Genomic DNA, 19,066 nt, shown 5'->3' on the forward strand with positions numbered 1-19,066 from the left:
CGCGCTATCTCAGAGTGGTCCTCCTCGAATTCATATTCAATATTTTCGGCATTTCTGTACTCACTAACTTCCCTACTAGCCATCTCGGCCTCTAATTGAAGGTCTCGTGTACTTAGATGTCCTTTTGACATTGTTAATACGTCTAAAATAAATAATAAGTTATTACACGGTGTATAAATAAGTTACATTTTACTATTACCTTTCTAAATTATACACAATTACGATACTTTTCGTATTCGACGTTTACATTCTATAAATTTACGTTCCATAAATTTACAGGTTATTTCTTCTTTTTTTAAACATCCAAATCACAACCCAGCCATAGCGTGTGAAAGAAGGATTGTTTAGGTGGACTGTGGCCAAATTTAGACCCACTGTGATAAACCGTGGTAAAATTATTTTACATTTTATCACGTAAGTTCGGTGTCACACATATGTGTCAGCAGTCCTTACGAAAACTTCACCGTCACACATGTGTGACGGTTGGTCGCGAATGTGTTAACTATTTCTAACAGCCGGAAATTGCACTTTTGCATTATATCTCTCTCTTGTCGTTTTCCCATTACTGAGCATCGTGATTTCTTCCGCGAACCACGTGACCGAAAAATTGCAGAATTCTGGAATATATTCTGGACAGCCGTTTTTAATTTCAAGAAGGTTTAGCATGGAAACGTTTGTCCTCTGGGCTGTCCAAGGTATGCGCAGCATTCTTCTCCAGCACCACATCTCAAAGGCATCAATTTTTTAGCGCTCTGTCCCGAATTGTTCAAGTCTCTGCCCCGTATAGAAATATTGAGATTACAAGGGCATTCACCAGTCTCATTTTGATATTTTGAGAGATAGATATGTCTTTCCAAACGTAAGTTAAACGACTCATTGCATTTTTGGACATACCAATACGTCTCCGAACTTCTGCTTCACAGTTACCATCGTTAGTTATACTAGACCCGAGATAGACAAAACTGTCAACTATCTGGTATTCCTGTAACATGTTCATCATCATCATTGACTCAACAACCCATGGTGGGTCTTGGCCTGCTCAAGGATAAGTCTCCATTCTCTCCTATTCTTCGCCTTGGCTTTCCAGTTTCGTACTCCCAACATTCTCAAGTCTTCCTCCACCTGATCCTTAAATCGTGCCTATCCTTTTCACTCCATCTATTCTTTGGTTATAAATATGTTTTGGCGGCTCCATCTCATTCATTCTCTCTATGTGACCTAACCACCGCAGCCGGTTTATTTTGATGCACCTAATAATATCAGGTTTGTCATACAGGCCTTTTTTTTGATAATTATACAATTGGTTTTCAAAACAAATAAAACTGCTACGGAAAAAATACAAACTGAATATAATTAATGTGATAAGACCGATATCGTTAAACAAAATAATTTGTATGTGGCGTTAAGTGCTAGTTATTTACTTAATTATTGTCAAAACTCCAATATTAGTATTAAGGTCTATGTATCAAGACTATGTCATTTTTTTATGATCAACGGGTGAAACAAATATTAACAAAAAATTTTTGTGGAGATTTACAAGTACGTATTATCTCAGATATTTTTGGTACAAATGCTCATACTGTGATCTATTTGAGATTCAAATTTGTAAAAATATTTATTAATGATACAAAATAGCAGATAGAAACATATATGAGTGGTATTACAATACGCATTAAACATTAAAATATTGAATATGAGGTAAATAAAGGCTTCTGTAGTAAATACATCAAATGATCAAAGTTTCAAAACAATTTCAATTATTATTCCAGATTTAAACCATAATATAGCAGATTTCAGCAGAACGCCATATTTGCAAATATTCCTTATACTTTATTGGGTATTGCATTTTTAATGTCAGACATTTTTGAACAATTATTTTTAGTATGATGATTATTTAATCCCAATTTTGGTTTCTATCTGTTATCAACTGTATCTTTATTTTAGAGCTCAAGAAATGTGGCAGAGCTTACGTAGTGAGTGCTAAAACTGAATGCTTCCTTTTTAGGTTTAGAAAACATAAGAAATGCCTATATCGTTAATTAGATAGAATGTGGCTCAATGGAATATATTAATAGGGTACGGTTGTAACAATTTTCCTTTAATGGTTCATAGTAGAGCTATTACAGCTGTAAGCAACGACCAAAGCCTTTAATGTAAAGAATTGATTTGTCTTTAAACTATTGTCAAAACCAGTAGCCTAAGTAAAACAGTTTGGATGGAATATGTCATTTAAAAAGTGTGTGCGATTGGTATAATCGACCCCATATCAGGGGCGGTTGTAACACGAATAGGACAGTTGTAATTATGTATTCATTTATAATACATAAATCACGCATATAAAATAAGTTTTATTATTTTTACTCAGATTTGTTAATCAAAAATACCACACAAAATCTGAGTTGAAACAAAATTATATTTCTCTATATTAATCAGACTCATCTCAGTTGTGGCATATAATATCTACTCCCATCATTACAGGCTACGTGAGATCATTGTTTGCAGCTACCTTGGCACTGATCCAACTGTCTCCAGTCCGACTGGCTGAATAGGTCTCTTAGCAAATAAGACAATAATATTCTTTGAATACTTTGTCTTTTTGACACCATTTTGTTAGTAATCTCAAAAGCTTTCAGCTTTCTCATTAAATCAACATTAAAAGTCCAATCTTCGGCACCATAAAGAAGAATAGAGTCTTTGGTTACTGAGAATTGGTTGCAGATTGAGTCTTTTGTTACTTGATTGCTCTATTCTTGATCGAATTTCTGATTTACGACGTCACTTTTTCAAAAAGCAGTAGTTTAAGTTCAAATTACGCTAATGGTAATCAATGTTCTATAAACACGGCGCTTAGACAAGAATAAGATTATATGAGGGTCTTCGAACTGTCGATTTTGTACGGTTTACGAAATATTCTCACATACAAATGAAAATGGGAACAAATTGTATACGTCATAGCTGTTCTATTGTCAATTTGCTCGCATTCGTTTTTTACTGCTATAAATGATATGAGAAATCTTAAAAATGAAGCGTACAGGTAGCCATGCCAATTATTGCTAATATCCGTGAATTAAGACCAATCTGTATGCCACGATTTCCGCTGAGCTCTATTGTTCCTTTTAATATAAAGCCTATGTATATTTTTGTTGTCTACCTCATTATATTTAATTATTTGTTTGTTGTTTTTGCTTGTATATAATAAAAATGCCAACTTTCAGTTCTTTGTTTTTATATTTTGTGAACGATTTTACCTACCTATACAGGATGTCCCAAATTTCCTTTCACAAAAGAAATCTGCAAATTTCTAAATTTACAAGATTAAATTAAAATCTGGTGACTTTAAACAATGCAATTTATATATAATGCAGAAAAATGTAATTTAATTAATGCAATAAAGAAGAATCATTTAACAATGACGACAGAGATTGCAAAACTAGAAATTGAATTAAGAAACGGAGAGTATTAGAGAAATAAATCGGGAAACTAATATATAGATACAATAGAGTATCGAAGGACCTGGCAACTAATTAACCGCATACCAACTTTAACCAGCAAAATACAAGCAATTTAGTCGGCTGTGAATTTAATGGGATCTTTCTTTACATACAATCGACATATCTCTATATAGACTCATGACTTGTTACGGTTTTAAGATTAGAATTTTCTTCTCAAGAGTTCGTACATAGAGAAGGATAAACAACGACAAAATTCCAAAAAAGACCTATCGGGTCCTCAATAATGGAAAATCTAAGACAACAACAACTAATCTGGTATAGCAACATTTCTGGACCTGAGTGTTAAAAGGACCAAACTCCATTTTGGTTGGTTTGAGTAATAAGCAATTAAAGTTTCAAGAAAAGTAAGATGTCAATTTTAAATTTACGTAAAATAGATTTTTGATTACTAATAACGAAATTCCAAATAAAATAAAAGTAGGGGAGCCATCACAACAGTAAGACAGTTTTTTTATTTTAGTGTAATTTTGTTTTTATCCATCCAAAATGAGAAATTTAACCGCAAGCATAGGCGTTGATATTTATATTAATCCCTCTTCAAGTGAAATATTTGTAACTTTGAAGTTGTGATATTTTTTTTGCAAGAATATAGATAGGTGCATTTGTCTAACTGTAGGACACATATGCCTTACAGTGAGACACTTTAAATCCAACAGTGAAACAGGGAAAATAAATGAAAATATATAATCTAGCATGTCAAAATTCCTATTTAGGCTGTTGTGTTTTGAAAAAGTTTATTGAGGATATTATTATTGAGATTAATATATCATTCTCATAACATACTTTTGATACTGATTATTACGAACATAGTTTATAAATCATATTTATTAAACACAAGACACTTCCAAAATATACAAAAAAAAAAGATACAGAACATAAAAAAATAAGTAAACATAAAAATATAATATCTAGGTATGTATCTACCTAATGTCCTCAAGATTGGACGTTTCCGTATTGAAAGTTTTGAATATAATAATTTTTGTGGTGATACTAACTCAATAAAGGCAAAAGTGGAGTTTGGCCGTTTACGTCCAGCATTAACGTAATGAAATCGGAGCGATTTACAGGCTAGTTTTGGATATGAGAATATTCCGAAAAGCTGAATTGATAACCTGAGCAACAATCAAATAACAGATATTGGAAAATGACGGGGAAAATCACAAGGGAAAATAAAATTGATAACAACCAAAAAAAAATCCGTAAAAGAGACACCAATATCCAATCCAAAGCCTACAAAAACCAAAGCTTACTTACTTACTTACTAGCCAACGCCCACCCTTGGCATGTTAGCCATTTGGTGGCGCGCTGACCAGTATAGACGAGCCGTTTCTCGTAGGCGATCTTCATCCTCCTCGGGTGGCTCTGTTTTCAGGGCTGGGCACTCTGGAAGGTGAGCAGCATCCATCTGGGGCTGATCAGATAGTGGACAGTTGTCATTTTCGAGGACGCCGATGCGATGTAGATGGATGCCAGGTATTCCCCGTAGTTGCCCCGTCATGCCCCGTAGTTGTTCTGAACACGGCTACACTAATGGGTCTCGGCAAGTTGCGAGGGATTGGTGACTCTATTAGGTGAGCCCAAGATTTTCTAGCACCGGCTTGTATTTGCTGCTCTTTTATCTTCGCTTTGATTCCTCTTCTAATGGTGGATTTTGCTTATGTGTACGATTGGAAGCTAGGGGGCTGTGGAAGAGTAGTGCCTTCTTTTGCAAGTTCATCCGCCGCTTCATTTCCGTCAACACCGACATGACTAGGGATCCATTGTAGAGTAATCAGCCACCCTTTTTCCACCAAGTTCGATAGTTGGACGCGGCAAGATATTGTTTTGGCACAGTCGGTGTATCGAGTTGTCGACAGGGCCTGGATTGCGGCTTGGCAGTCGATGAAGAAGGTAACTTTTTGGGGGTGTTGGAAATTCTCAAGATTTTTTGCAGCTTCGTGTATAGCAGCAATTTCGCCGTCGTAGTTGGTGAGAGGGGCACCCACAGCTATAGAGCCTTTGAAGAACGTCGAGACATATCCTGCTCCTGTTCTTCCCGAGTCCGGCATCGAGGATCCATCGCAGTAGATGTGGAGCCACCCATTGTGGTGGGTACTTGGTGTGTATCGTCTCTAGGGCGGCTTTCCTTAGGGCAATGTCTGACGATAAGTGATTCGGGTCGTTATGGTTTTCAAGCACTAATTCTGTGTTTGGTAGACAGCAAGCCAGTGTGGTTTGCGTTGGGAAGGGGGCGGCTTCCGACAGGACAATGTGGTATTTTTCCATGATTTGGTTTGCTACTGTAAGCGGAGTGGTTTGTACAAAAACCAAAGCGGAACGAGAAAGAATGATAAAGCAGTCGAACCAAAAGATATCCCTGAGAAATTTGGAACAGCATTGGGAAAGACAAGAACAAGTTGGCTTCTGTCATAGAAATATAGAAGTGGGACAAATGTCAAACAAATGTAGAAGTAGTGTATTAATACTTTTTTTCAAAAAACAAATAAGTCTTTCAATGCACAAACTACAGGGCCATAAAAATATTTATAGTGCGTCTCACGTTTTTCGTTCAGTATGGGTTAAATGGGAAAATAGAACAGTGTTGTCAATAGTCATTTAAATGAAATTTTGCACAAACTATTTAACCGATCTGGCCCGTCTTTTGCACACAACTCAAACACGATAAGACCCTTAAGTTCAGGTACATTTTTTTATAAACTCCAATTAAAATTACAATCTATTCAAAAATAAAGATTAATAAGTAATTTGTCTGTTTACATAGCGTGTAGGAACCTCTTCCAGTAGAGAGTTGCTTTTCTTTATTTAGCAACTGTAAATGTTACTAATTTCTGTTACAACAGAAATGTGGCCTTCACATCCAATCATTTACATTTACTTTATACATAGTTTCAAATGAGTGTTTTCTATTTTGGTTTGTTTTTTAAATTAGTGTTTCCATAACATAAAGTTTAATTGACCCGTTACCTTGGCCCTACCTGGTTCCTGGACTACAATGCGAAAACATATTTTCGATATACACAGTATTGGTTACTAAGTACCGATTTGAAATTGTAATATTGTTAATGAATTCAGTAAATTGATACTAAAATGTAAATAAAGTGACCTTTTCAATATCACTAGCAAAATGTTGGTGAAGAGACATTGTACAATAGCTTTAGTGTTATGTTTTTCGTATTTGAAATGGGTGAAATCGTCAGGATTGGGCCCTTGCCCAAGAATCGATAGTGCCAGTGCAATTAATAAGACCAAAGTGAGTGATTTGTTGATGATTTTACTTTTTATTATTTTTGAGGTTATGTTAAGTTGTAGATTACAGTGATTTTACAAGTACGTATTATCTTAATTAAACATTTTGCATTACAAGAATATTAAAGAAATCAGTTGAAATCAAATGAAAGGAAGTTGGTTCACATAGATATGAGCAAGTGGAATCAAATTTTTGATATGGTAAAATGTCCAGTGAAACAAATAATACAATACAACAATGGCAATGTTTAAAGATTACCTACTTTATTTAACCCATATTCTCAAAACAACGCAAAAGTGTAGAAACAAATTTATCGGGAACGAATCGAAAAATATAACAACACCCTACAAAAGAGTCTTGCTGAGGAAACTGTAAAAAATCAAAGTTGCAAAAAGTTTTCCAACTACGAATAAAATGACATTTATTTTATCTAATTCTAAACCTAGCGCTGAATAAAAGGGAATAAACAGTTTTTATTTATAGAATAACACGCTCAGTTATGTCGTCATTAAGCGGACGATTGTTGCAATCATTGGATTAATGACAAGTTTTTTCTGTCAGATCAATTATTCGTCTGCTGTGTGGTGCATTAATTCCTCTCATTGTTTTATCATCATCATCTTTGGCTCGACAATCCTCTGTGGATCCTGGCTTGCTCTAAGACTAGTCGCCATTCTGTTCGGTTTCTGGCAACGTGTTGCCATCTTCTTATCTCTAGTATCCCTAAGTCAGTCTCAACTCATTCTACTTCTTCTCTGCTTCTTCTTCCTATAGGTGTTCCTGTCGTTAGCTTTTTAGCAATCACGTTGTCAAGCATTCGTATTATGTGTCCGGACCATCTAAGTCGTTATGTTTTAACGAACGTTACGATATCTGCTTCATTAAAGGGTTGGTATAATTCGAAATTAAATCGTTTGCGCCACTGCCCTTAATCGTTTATAGCTCCAAATATGTTGAATACTTTTCCAAAATTTAAAGTTATAAAGATTTTGATTTGCAGGATGAAACCTTTTTAACAGGAGACATCAACCTATCACAATTTAGTATTTCTATCTCGTCTATACATGAAAAACTTTCCATTTTGGATAGCAACAAGGGGCCAGATCCAAATGGTCTTCCACCTTCTTTTCTTAAATACTTTAGCTTTTTACTTTCTAGACCTCTTTTCACATTTTTAACCTGTCAATAAAGACAAGGTTGTTCCCAGTCTACTGGAAAACTAGCTTTATTTCCCCAATACTACAATCTGGAGATAATTATCAAGTGAACAATTATCGGCCTATTAGCATTCTAAGTTGTATTCCCAAAGTTCTTGAGAGCTTTGTCTGCGACTATTTGTCAGGCTGTTTTATCTACCAGCAATCTGTATTTTTCTCTAGTAGCTCCACTGAACTTAATTTATTGACATTTACTGATTTCCGTATAGAATCTCTTGAAGATAGCTTCCAGGTTCATGCTGTATACAGACTTTAAAAAGGTTTTTGACCGGGTAAATCACAAGATTTTAATCAATAAGTTGAGGAGTCTGGGTATCCAGGGTGAACTTTTAGAATGGTTGCTATCCCACCTAACTAAAAGAATACAAATAGTACGTGTTCAGGATTTTCAATCGTTTGAGATTAAGGTACTTTCAGGAGTACCACAAGGATCACACCTAGGACCTCTTCTATTCAATAACTATGTTAATGACATTGCCTCGTGTTTCCTCTTTGCTTCTTTCCTAATATTTGCTGACGATTTAAAATTATATTTAAAAATTGGGAATGATGGTGACTATCAAAAACTACAGTCTAATTTGGATCGGTTGAGCTATTGGTGTGACAGCAACGGAATGAAACTTATTGTTAAAAAGTGTCATTTAATAGTTTTTGGTCGGAATAAAACTCCTAAAAATCATATCTATACTCTTAATGGTTGCAATTTATGCTCTATATCTCAGATAAAAGACCTAGGTGTTGCGCTCGATTCCAGCTTATCCTACATCCCCCATAAGTCATTTGTTGTCTCAAAATCACTTCAACTTTTACGGTTTATCAAACGTAAAAATTTTGTATTGTTCACTTGTGAGGATCCACCTAGATTACTGTTCATGTGTTTGTTCCCCTCACTATAACATCCATATTCAAGCTATTGAGAGAGTTCAACATAAATTCTTAAGATTTGTTGCATTTAAACAAAACCAGAGGATTCAAGAAATTAACTATTCAAATATGGAAAGGTCCCTCAACATAACTTTTCTCCAAATCCGACGCATGCACAAAGATCTCACTATGTTTTATAGTATACTGCACTCTATTATTTTTGGTCCAGTATAATTGAAAAAAAAAATAATCTCCATGTTCCCAAGACAAACAAGGCTAAATCAACTCTTTTATGTTAGACCTCATCGCACAAACTAAGGACTCAATTTATTCACATCTAGAACACCAAGGTTTGCTAATCATTATTCCCAAAGGTTGGATTGTTATTGTATTCCAAAAGAATTTAAAGCTCAGCTTAAGAACTGTGTGTGATAGCTTGATGTGCTTGTATTTTGTACATTCCTTGTTAATGTTTGTTATTTACTATTACTACTTTTATTTTTCGTATGATTAAAATTTTTAAATTTAATTTAAGTAGGTTACGTGTTGCTTACATATACCCGGTTCATTTCTTATAACATAAACTCGATAAAAATACACTGACCATTATAAGGCGGTGCATTAGTATCCATTTTTAATAATGTGAACAATTTTTGTTGTTGAATTAAAAATAAAAGCGCACTTCTTTAAAAAGATATAACAAAAAATATACTCTAATTGAAAAAAAAATAATTTCTAATAAAATAATAAAAAATTCTTTATGCTCTACAGAAATAATACAAATATTTGACCTTCTACGGTTGAACTGTATGCCAATCTGTCACAAAAATGCGGACTTTTGCGGACATATGTAAGAGATTCTGCTGTAATAGAATTGAAGACTTCTCTTTTTCAGTTTTTTAATTCATCCAAATCTTAGGCTCTCGCCTAAGCATGATCGTAGATCATGCTTTTTAAATGTCTGAAAAAAAGGAGTCCATGGGTGTAAGATCTGGAGATCGCGCAGACCACTTAATATCGCCTGTTCCACTCATAACTCGATTCGGGAAAGTATTGTTTAAGTACTCCCTAATTATTCGAGTGTTGTGAACTAAACAGCCATCTTGATGGGACCAAACATTCTCCAGATTTACATCAGGAAGATTGAGAATAACAGAAAGAACACGATTCTGTAATAAATCGAGGTATACTCTACTATTCAAGTTGCCCTCAATAAAAAATGGACCTATTATGTGGTCTCCTAAAATGCCAGTCCAGACGTTAACTTTTCGAGGAAGTTGAGTTTGGTAAACAACACTTCTGTAATGTCTCCCTGTTAACGAAACAAAAGATTCATCAGTAAATAAAATGTTTTTAATAAAATTCGGTTCATCATTAGCCTTCGTTATTAAAGTTTCACAAAACTACATTTTTCGAAAGTAGTCGTCTGGATAAAGCTGCTGCGTTTTCGAATATTTAAAATTCTTGTAACCGTGTCTTTTCCACACTTTCGTTACAGTAACATTGCTAACATCTAACTCTCGAGCAACTCTTCTAATTGAACGTATCGAATCTACCTCGATTGTTGCACAAATTTGTGTATCCCGGTGTTCTCTTTCTTCAACTTTTTCTGTTGACACTTCTTGAGCGTGATATATTCTGCAATTTTTGAGGCAATAACAATACTCAAAGTTTTTAACAATATTATGAACTGACTGTACGAAAGGAATTGTTCTTCCCTCAAAAAACACAGAAAATAAATCTGCACACTGTTGTTTAGAGTTACCACCATAAAATCATTTTATTATTTGAACTTTTTCTGCAGGCATATAAACAGACATGTTGTTTACAAAAATAATTTAAAAATCTACGCTGTTACTACTTTAGACAACCACTGTATAATGATTATTGGAGACGAGGCAACGGAGGTTCGTGGAAAGTCGACGGCGCGCAGTGTTAGCATTTTTAGTGTGTGTATACCTAATTTAAAACATAACGTACTGTATAACATTTAGACTGGCTAATTTGTGTGGTCATGGAATATCAAAAATGCCGGTACTTATACATTGTAATAGTTTTTTAACTGGCATGAATAAATCAGGCGTTGGAATAATCTGCATTTCGTTAAGACGTCGCTATTGAATGTAAATCAACTATTAACATTTTGGACATAACACACATGGCTACAATTAATCATAACTACTTCGATACAGTCTAAAAAAATAATCAATATTTGTATTGATCAGAAAATTGCTTCAGACAGTAAACAATAACTATTTTTTATACCTAATATTGTTTACCTTATAGTTTATTGCAATTAAAATATAGTTTTAATACATTTCTCCCGTATAAACTCATTTTACTACATTTCAGTATAGTTACTTCTTCTTTTTCTTCTTCTTTTTATATAGACATGACTCTGTGTCATGTTCTGATCTAGTCTGTTTTTCAATGTGCCTCCAGTAAGTTGTCGTTCCATCGTTTTCGTGGTCTTCCTACTGATTGTCTTTCTATTGGGAAACCGTCTCTTGCCGTTTTTACTACTACTCTAGTAGTACTCTAGTACTACTACCCAGTTCTTGATGTTCTCCACCTAGCATCTATGTCGTATATCTGTACTTCTAGCTCTGTCGCGTAGTGTCTTGCCATCAATTTTTCTAAGCGTTTTCATCTCTGCTGTTTCCTTTTTGTCTTCTCTGTGTCAGATCATGTTTCTGCTGCGTATGTCATTATTGGCCTGATGACTGTTTTGTAAATTCTGCCTTTCATTTCTTTCCCGATATTTTTATTGCTCTATTTTGTTTCATTCATGCAGCTGTTTGCTCTATTCACTTGATCTTCCACTTCAGTTTCGAGCTTTTCGTAGCTAGATAATGTGATGCCTAGATATTTAATCTACATCTTCTTCTTCATGTGCCATCTCCTCTAATAAGGTTGGCAACCATCATGGCAATTCGCACTTTCGATACCACTGCTCTAAAGAGGTCATCAGAAGTGCAGTTAAACCAAGCTCTCAAATTGTTTCACCAGGAGATGCGTCTTCTTTCGCGACTACTTCTACCCTGTATTCTTCCTTGCATTATTAATTGCAACAAGTTATAACGCTCGCCCCTCATAGCATGTCCCAGGTATTGCAGTTTTTTGACTTTAATTGTATTTAAAACCTCTTTATCTTTTCCCATTCTTCTCAACACCTCGAAATTCGTGACTCTCTCCACCCAAATTATTCTTAATATCCTTCTGTAGGTCCATAACTCGAAGGCTTCTAATCTGTCCGAAACATCTTTCTTTAATGTCCAAACCTCTAAGCCATAAAATAATACGGAGAACACGCAGCATCTCAGAAGTCTTATCTTTAAAGAAATTAAAATGTCCCTGCTGCAGAGTACTTTTTTTCAGTTTCTTGAAAGAATTTCTTGCCTGTCTTATTCTTGCCTTAATCTCTTCTGTGTACTCATTATTTTCAGTATTTATTGTACCCAGATATTTATATTTTTCAACTTTTTTAATTTGTTCTCCATGTATTGTTATGTTTTCTTGGCGCTGTTGGGCTTTTGTAATTACCATAAATTGTGTCTTTTTTGTGTTTAGGGACAGTCCGTTTTCTTCAGTGACTTCTAACACTCTGTCAACCATTTGATGTAAATCCTCAAGACATTCCGCTAATAAAATAATCTCCATCACTTGTTCTATTATCTGAGCTTCCAGCTCTAATTTACATTTTAGTAAATTTGCTGTTGTAACAGTTTGTAACAAACAGTCGGATCAAAAGATATTAAATTTTTACCGTCGAGCTAATACAAGTTTTATTGAGCATTGATTTTGGGCACGTAACTGACATTTAAAATCGCCGATCGCTTCAATTGTTGCTTCTGAGAGAACGGATCATTTAACACAAGAAATGCTTATAAAAGTTTTTGTTCAAAATTATCTTAGCTCCATTATTTATTTGAAACATTCTTTTCTGTGGGATACAGATTCTTGATAAATCGATTTTTTTTCGTTTTCCCCCTTTACGTGGGAGTTTTTAGGGAAAATCCCAAGGGTAAAACTGGTAAATTTTTTTTCATCTGTTTTAGCGTCCTAAATTGACATTTTCGGCAAATTTTCTGCTTGTTCGTATAATTTTTTAGTGGCATTTTCGTATGAGACGACTGGAGTATTTATCTAACAATAAAAAAGAAAACAAAAGTTTTCAGTGTTTTATTTTTAAATTATATGTATTGATTTGTTGGTATTTTCAGTTTGCTGGTGTATGGTATGAGATTGAAAGATCGTTTTACCTGATGGAGCTGGTTAGTAGCTGCGTTACAATAGATTTAAGAGAAAGCTATCGAGGACATTTTGATGTTGTAGTTAATGCGAAAAGTGCATGGTAAGCAATACGAAACTATCAATTTTTAAATACAAGGTGTCACAAAAATATTAGTCATAAATTATATCACGATTTTTAGGGATGAAAATCAGTTGATTTGGCCTAACTTATTTATATGCAAAAATGCACCCACAAAAAGTTACGGGGTGTTAAATTTACAAAATAAATTTTTTACGAATTTTTTAATATTGCTTCAAAACGGTTTAAAACTTTTTTATGAAAACTTATACTATGTGTTAGCTGTTGCAGTTTCGCAACGATATATAAACATTTATATAATATTAACAGACTTTGTGGTAGTTTTGATTCTCCCCGTATTTTAAGATTCCACGTACAAGGGTGTAGCTGTGTTAAAGGCTAATTTACAAGACGAGCCATCTGCGAAATAACACCAGACGTGTGTATGAGATAAGGGACGAAGTCCATCTACAAAATCATACTCGAGTTTTATCTCTCAAACCACATAGATGTGTGTGCGTTTGGGTTAAGAGTACCTGACACACTTCGCTTCGGTCTTGTGAGTACCACAGTCATTAAAATGCAGTTGGGGTGGACGCTGGTCCATCATCAACTTTTTGTGGTTCCTGTACGTCGCTGAAGACATCTTTTTCGATAGCGGTTGGTGCTAATATTTCATTGGGTAAAGTACAATACACCGTTTATCTTGTAGTGCATATATCAAGTACGTTTACTTGGTATATAGATGTCATATTTGTTTAGAACTTTATCTCAGTTGTGCCTGGATCGCAATTGAACATTGTCAATTGAACAGTTCTTTTTTGTTTTGTTTTATTTACTGGTATATGCATATTGTTAAGAAATTCATCTTGTGTGCTGAACTAGCGATTTCATATCGTGTCGTGATTTGTCGAACTTTGAAAAGAACATTTTAGATATATATAAACATTCATTTTAGCGTATTTACTGTATAGTTTAATTGTATATTTTATTTTACTATTAATTGATATGTGTAACTATGTATATTACTTGTAATATTGTTTGGTTCGTTTACCTTTATATATACACAAAAGTATTCTATTGCATTGACTTTGGTATTGCCTGTCGTATCATATTCTAGCATATTCCTGTTATGATTTCATCCGGAGACAAACGGTTTGTGTGATGTATAGATATCCATCGTATCATATTTAGTTCCAAACAGCTGTGTTTTTACGTTAACTCATTCACCTTTCTTAACGCACTTACGCGTATTTTAAATTGCAGATATAAAGGATTTGTTTTAATTAAATGTATGTAATTTGTTTATTGATTTTACTTATTTTTAAATAGAATTTTCATACGATCGTCCAGAACCAGCGAGTTCTGAATTGAACATAATATATTCTCTCCTTTCTCTGATGACCCCAATTGTTATATTGAGGTCATCGTATGTGCATAACACAACATTAGCATCCCATGGCCAATAAAACTGAAAAAGTGAAAATATTTTTTCTCGATTTTTCTAAATGTTTAGAGGGGTCTGCAAATCTTTATTCCGCAACTTTTTTTCATTATAATATTGGATTAAAAACGAGACGTCAATAGAATGAAATATCTATTTACAATTTTTTGTGTCTTACAGTATTTGTTTTGTAAGATCATTAATTTAGAAAGTACAGTCACTTTTTAAATGCAATATTACATTTTTATAAATATTAAGTGAATTGGAGAGGTTAAATAAAAAGAATTTCCTTTCCTGTAATCTATCTGTAACTATCCTATGATATTTTTTGTATATTCTGCCAGACTTCTATTCTGCAGGCATTTTTTCGTGCATCTAAATTTGTTCTATTAATTTGTATCTACTTTGTTGTAGTTCTTTTCCCACAATTTTTAATAGCTATTGCTGTTGATTAGTTGCAGCGGGAGGTTTTTCTATTTTGTAATCGCAATATATATTCCTTGATTTCTTCAGCTTTTGGTGATTGTTCAACTTGGTCTAATGGTGTTTCTCTTTCTTTGATTATGCTTTCTTCTTATTTTGTATCGTTTTCCTCTTCGTATAAATTGTTGTAATATTCAATCCATTGGCTTTGATCTATTTGGTGAACTCTTATATATTTTTTATTTACTACATAATTTTTTTGTTTCTATTTTCCATGTCTTGTAGTAAATTGGTAACCACTGTTTTTTTTAAATTTAATTACGAACATCATATATAATTTTTATTTACTTGTAAATGTCCATAACTATCAATAATTTTTAGTATACTTAAATAATTTTATTTTTAGGACTGGCAGCTTTTCAATTAGTGACGGAATCGCTATTCCATTAAGAAGGGATCCAAGCATTTATTTATACAAAGTAAATAGCAATCTCCCAAGAATACTTAGCAGGTACCTTCCCGGAGCAGGTTTTTATCAGGTTTTAAAAACCGATTACTCCAATTACGCAGTTATTTACACTTGTACTAATTATCAAGTAGTCCACGTAGGTAAGGTTTAGTTTTTATTCTCCAGAAAGGGTTAGCTAAATCATATTCGTTTAGCTTGAATATATTGTTAATGATTGGTGATCCTTTCCTTTGTAATTTAACCATTGTTTTTTCAGCTAAAAATGATCTAAGTCCTAAGGGAGGTTCATTGGGTTCGTTAGGTTAGTCTTATTGGCTGTTCCATAAAGTGTACATCCATAATCAATGATTGATTCAACATACGCTCCATAAAAAAGTAGTTAGTCAAACAAGTTGACATAATGGATTTTAGGAAATTCAAACCTTTATTGCATTTTGTCTAGATATGTTCAGTGTGCAATCTCCGTAATGGATGCCTATCAGTTAAAAGTTACCCCGGTGCTGACGTAGCGTCAGATCATGTTCCTGGTATTGGTAAATTTAGGTTTATATTTAAAAAGGTTACAAAAACAAATAGTAACAAAAATGTGGTATGAAAAGACTAAAAGATAAGGAAACAAAAGAAACAGTAGCACGGATTCTTTTAGAAAAGATATGTTACACGAAGCAAACATATGATCCAAAAGAATCACTCCTGAATATATGTGAAACCTTTAACAAGATCAGAGAAGAACATCTAATAGAAAATAAAGAAAAGAGAAAAAGTTGGATGAATGGAAATATACTGCAACTAATGGAAGAATGAATAAAATCAAAGAATAACAAAAGAATGTATAAAAATATTCAGAGAGAAATAAGATCCGAAATACGAAAGGCCAAAGAAAATTGGTTGAAAATACAGTGTGAAGAGATACAGTTTTTGGAGCAATACATTTAATATGCATAAAAAGGTAAAACAATCAGCTGGTCTTCAAAAATCCATCACAGCTAACAAACTTCAAGATCAACAGGGGAACACCATCACAGATAAAAATCAAGAAATATGCATATGGACCAAATACATACAAGAACTCTTTGATGATAATAGGTACGAACAATCTCCGTCTTACATATGTAATGCCCACTTACCAATCACTTAAGATGAAGTGGAGAAAGCAATATCACAACTAAAAGATGGCAAAGCTTCTGGACTTGACAATGTATATGCTGAACTCATTTAACACCGACGGTACTCAACGACTAACAAAAATATTCAATGACATATATTTAAACGAAGTAAAACCAAGATCATGGCTGAAGTCAACGTTTATTGCTCTACCAAAGAAAACAAAATCCGTATCTTGCAATGATTTCTGGACCATCAGCCTAATGAGCCACATTTTAACGTTATTCTAAAACTCATACATCAAACACAGTTTGGTTTTTCTGGTGGGTACAAGAGAGGCTATCTTTAGCATACAAGTGCTATTTTTATGATGTAGCGATGTGAATTGCGATTATTATGCATGTTTCATTGATTACCATAAGCATTTGAAAATTAACAACCAAGGTGATAACAAATAAACTGAAGAATGAAATTATAACACTAGCACAAGAACAACATGACCTAAGGTCGGGAAGATCATGCACCGACGGTATATTAAAATGAGGCAAGTACAAGAGAAATCATTAGAATACAACAAACTGGTATATCTATGTTTTGTGGATACACTATGTGATACAGGGAGGACAAAAAGTATCTTAGAAATGGGACAGAGCTAGAAGTACAGATATTGGACGTAGATGCAAGATGGAGAACATCAAGAACTGGGTAAGAGATAGAAGAGTAGAATGGAACGATCATATAAGCCGAATGACAACAAATAGTAAAGATGGCAAGAGTCGGTTCCCAAATAGGAAGACGATCAGTAGGAAGACTAAGAAAACCTACTGGAACTTGGTCCAGTAGAAAGACGTAGGTACTGAAGTCACATTGAAAACTAGACAGAGTCATGACTACATAAAAAGAAAAAGAAAAAGAAAAAGAAGAATACATTTCTCCTTAAAATATACTTGTTTTGTTTCTCTGATTTTGTTTTTGACCTCATTTTTAATAGTTCTATATTTTAGAGTGTCTTTTTTCTTGGTTTGTCTATGCTGTTCCATCATATTTAATATCTCGTCGTTCATCCAGCTGTCTTTCTTTTTTACAAGCTCCTTTAATATATGTTTGCAAGGATCGAGGAGACAGCGTTTTATTGCCTCCTATTTTTTACTAATGTCGTGGATTTCAATCTATATTTAGATCTCCATAATTGACCAGGTGTGCATATTCCTGTACTATTTTATTTATAATTTCAGAAAGGCTATGCAACAATACTTTAATATCTCAAATGCTAATACCAAGAATTATTTAATGTGTAACTGGCTTATTTGTCCTTATCAACTTTTATCTATTTTGTGCATGGTTATTAGTGTTACCGCGTGAATATTATCCTCCTTTTTATCTAACAGTACATCTGAAATATTTCATCAAATGAACCAAAAAAATGCCTTCTTAACAAGTTTTAACGACAATCTAATCTTCGTTCGTTCGTTCTTTATACAATGTCATAAATATTAAACCTCTCGATACCTCAACGCCATTTTAAAATTTCTTTGTCATGTTTTACAAGTCACGATCACATGAAATTATTTCATCTAGTGGAACTCAAACCAAATGAAAATCTTTCCTCTTTGCCTCCTCCTCATTATTGTCGGTATAGTCTTGTTATTATCATCATTATTTACGATCGTTTCAATACTAGATATTATAGTTGAGTATAGTGACTTTGTAATATTACATGAATAAGATATTAAAAATTGAGCCACCCGGCATCCAACATGGCCGAGCACATTTCTCTACAATAAAAACATATTTAAGAAGTATAACGTACTTTTATTTTGATTGTTTCTATATTAAGATTTTATTTAAGATATATATATATATATATATATATATATATATATATATATATATATATATATATATTTAATCAAACTTATATGGAATCACCAAACCAATACTTATTTCTTTTGAAAAAACTTGTTATTGTTGCGAAGAATACTGGTTATTATTGAAAATTAACAAACTGATAAAACAATCAGATAAACAGCTCGGTAGGTTATAGATTATTTGCTTTACTTGTAAATTAGATGAAATAAATAAAGTAACTTATGAAAAATGCCTTATGTGGGGTTAACTTATGTGCAAAGAGGAAAGATTATTGGTCTTGTGGAGCAAGGAATGTCTCAGAGGGACATAGCGGCAGTACCGCTATGCAATATTATCCTAATCAACTAGTAATTATCTATCCATACTTCTGGATATTTCAGGGGTTTATGACAACGTAAATTTAAAACTTTCGTTCAAAAAGCTAAAGGAAAAAGGTAAAATACCTTTTTGTGCGTAGGTGTTAGTAAACTTATTGCTTAATAGACAAGTATTCATTCCATATAATAATAGATTGACTGGCCCAAGAATAGTACATTAAGTTTACCACAGGGCTCTGTCCTTAGCCCCATGTTGTTTAATCTATACACTACTCTGAGATAGCGCGT

General features: G+C 33.6%; 1 protein-coding gene across 1 annotated transcript; it reads left to right on the forward strand.

The window, feature by feature from the left end:
• Window positions 1-6,557: 6,557 nt before the first annotated feature.
• Window positions 6,558-15,639, forward strand: LOC140432056 (apolipoprotein D-like). The gene is made up of 3 exons (XM_072519902.1): window positions 6,558-6,762; window positions 13,064-13,194; window positions 15,426-15,639. Exons 1-3 carry the CDS (start codon window positions 6,637-6,639, stop codon window positions 15,637-15,639), a joined length of 471 nt encoding a protein of 156 aa, XP_072376003.1. The 5' UTR covers window positions 6,558-6,636.
• Window positions 15,640-19,066: the final 3,427 nt, after the last annotated feature.

Source organism: Diabrotica undecimpunctata, unplaced genomic scaffold (genome assembly GCF_040954645.1).
Source record: "Diabrotica undecimpunctata isolate CICGRU unplaced genomic scaffold, icDiaUnde3 ctg00002678.1, whole genome shotgun sequence".
NCBI lineage: Eukaryota > Metazoa > Arthropoda > Insecta > Coleoptera > Chrysomelidae > Diabrotica > Diabrotica undecimpunctata.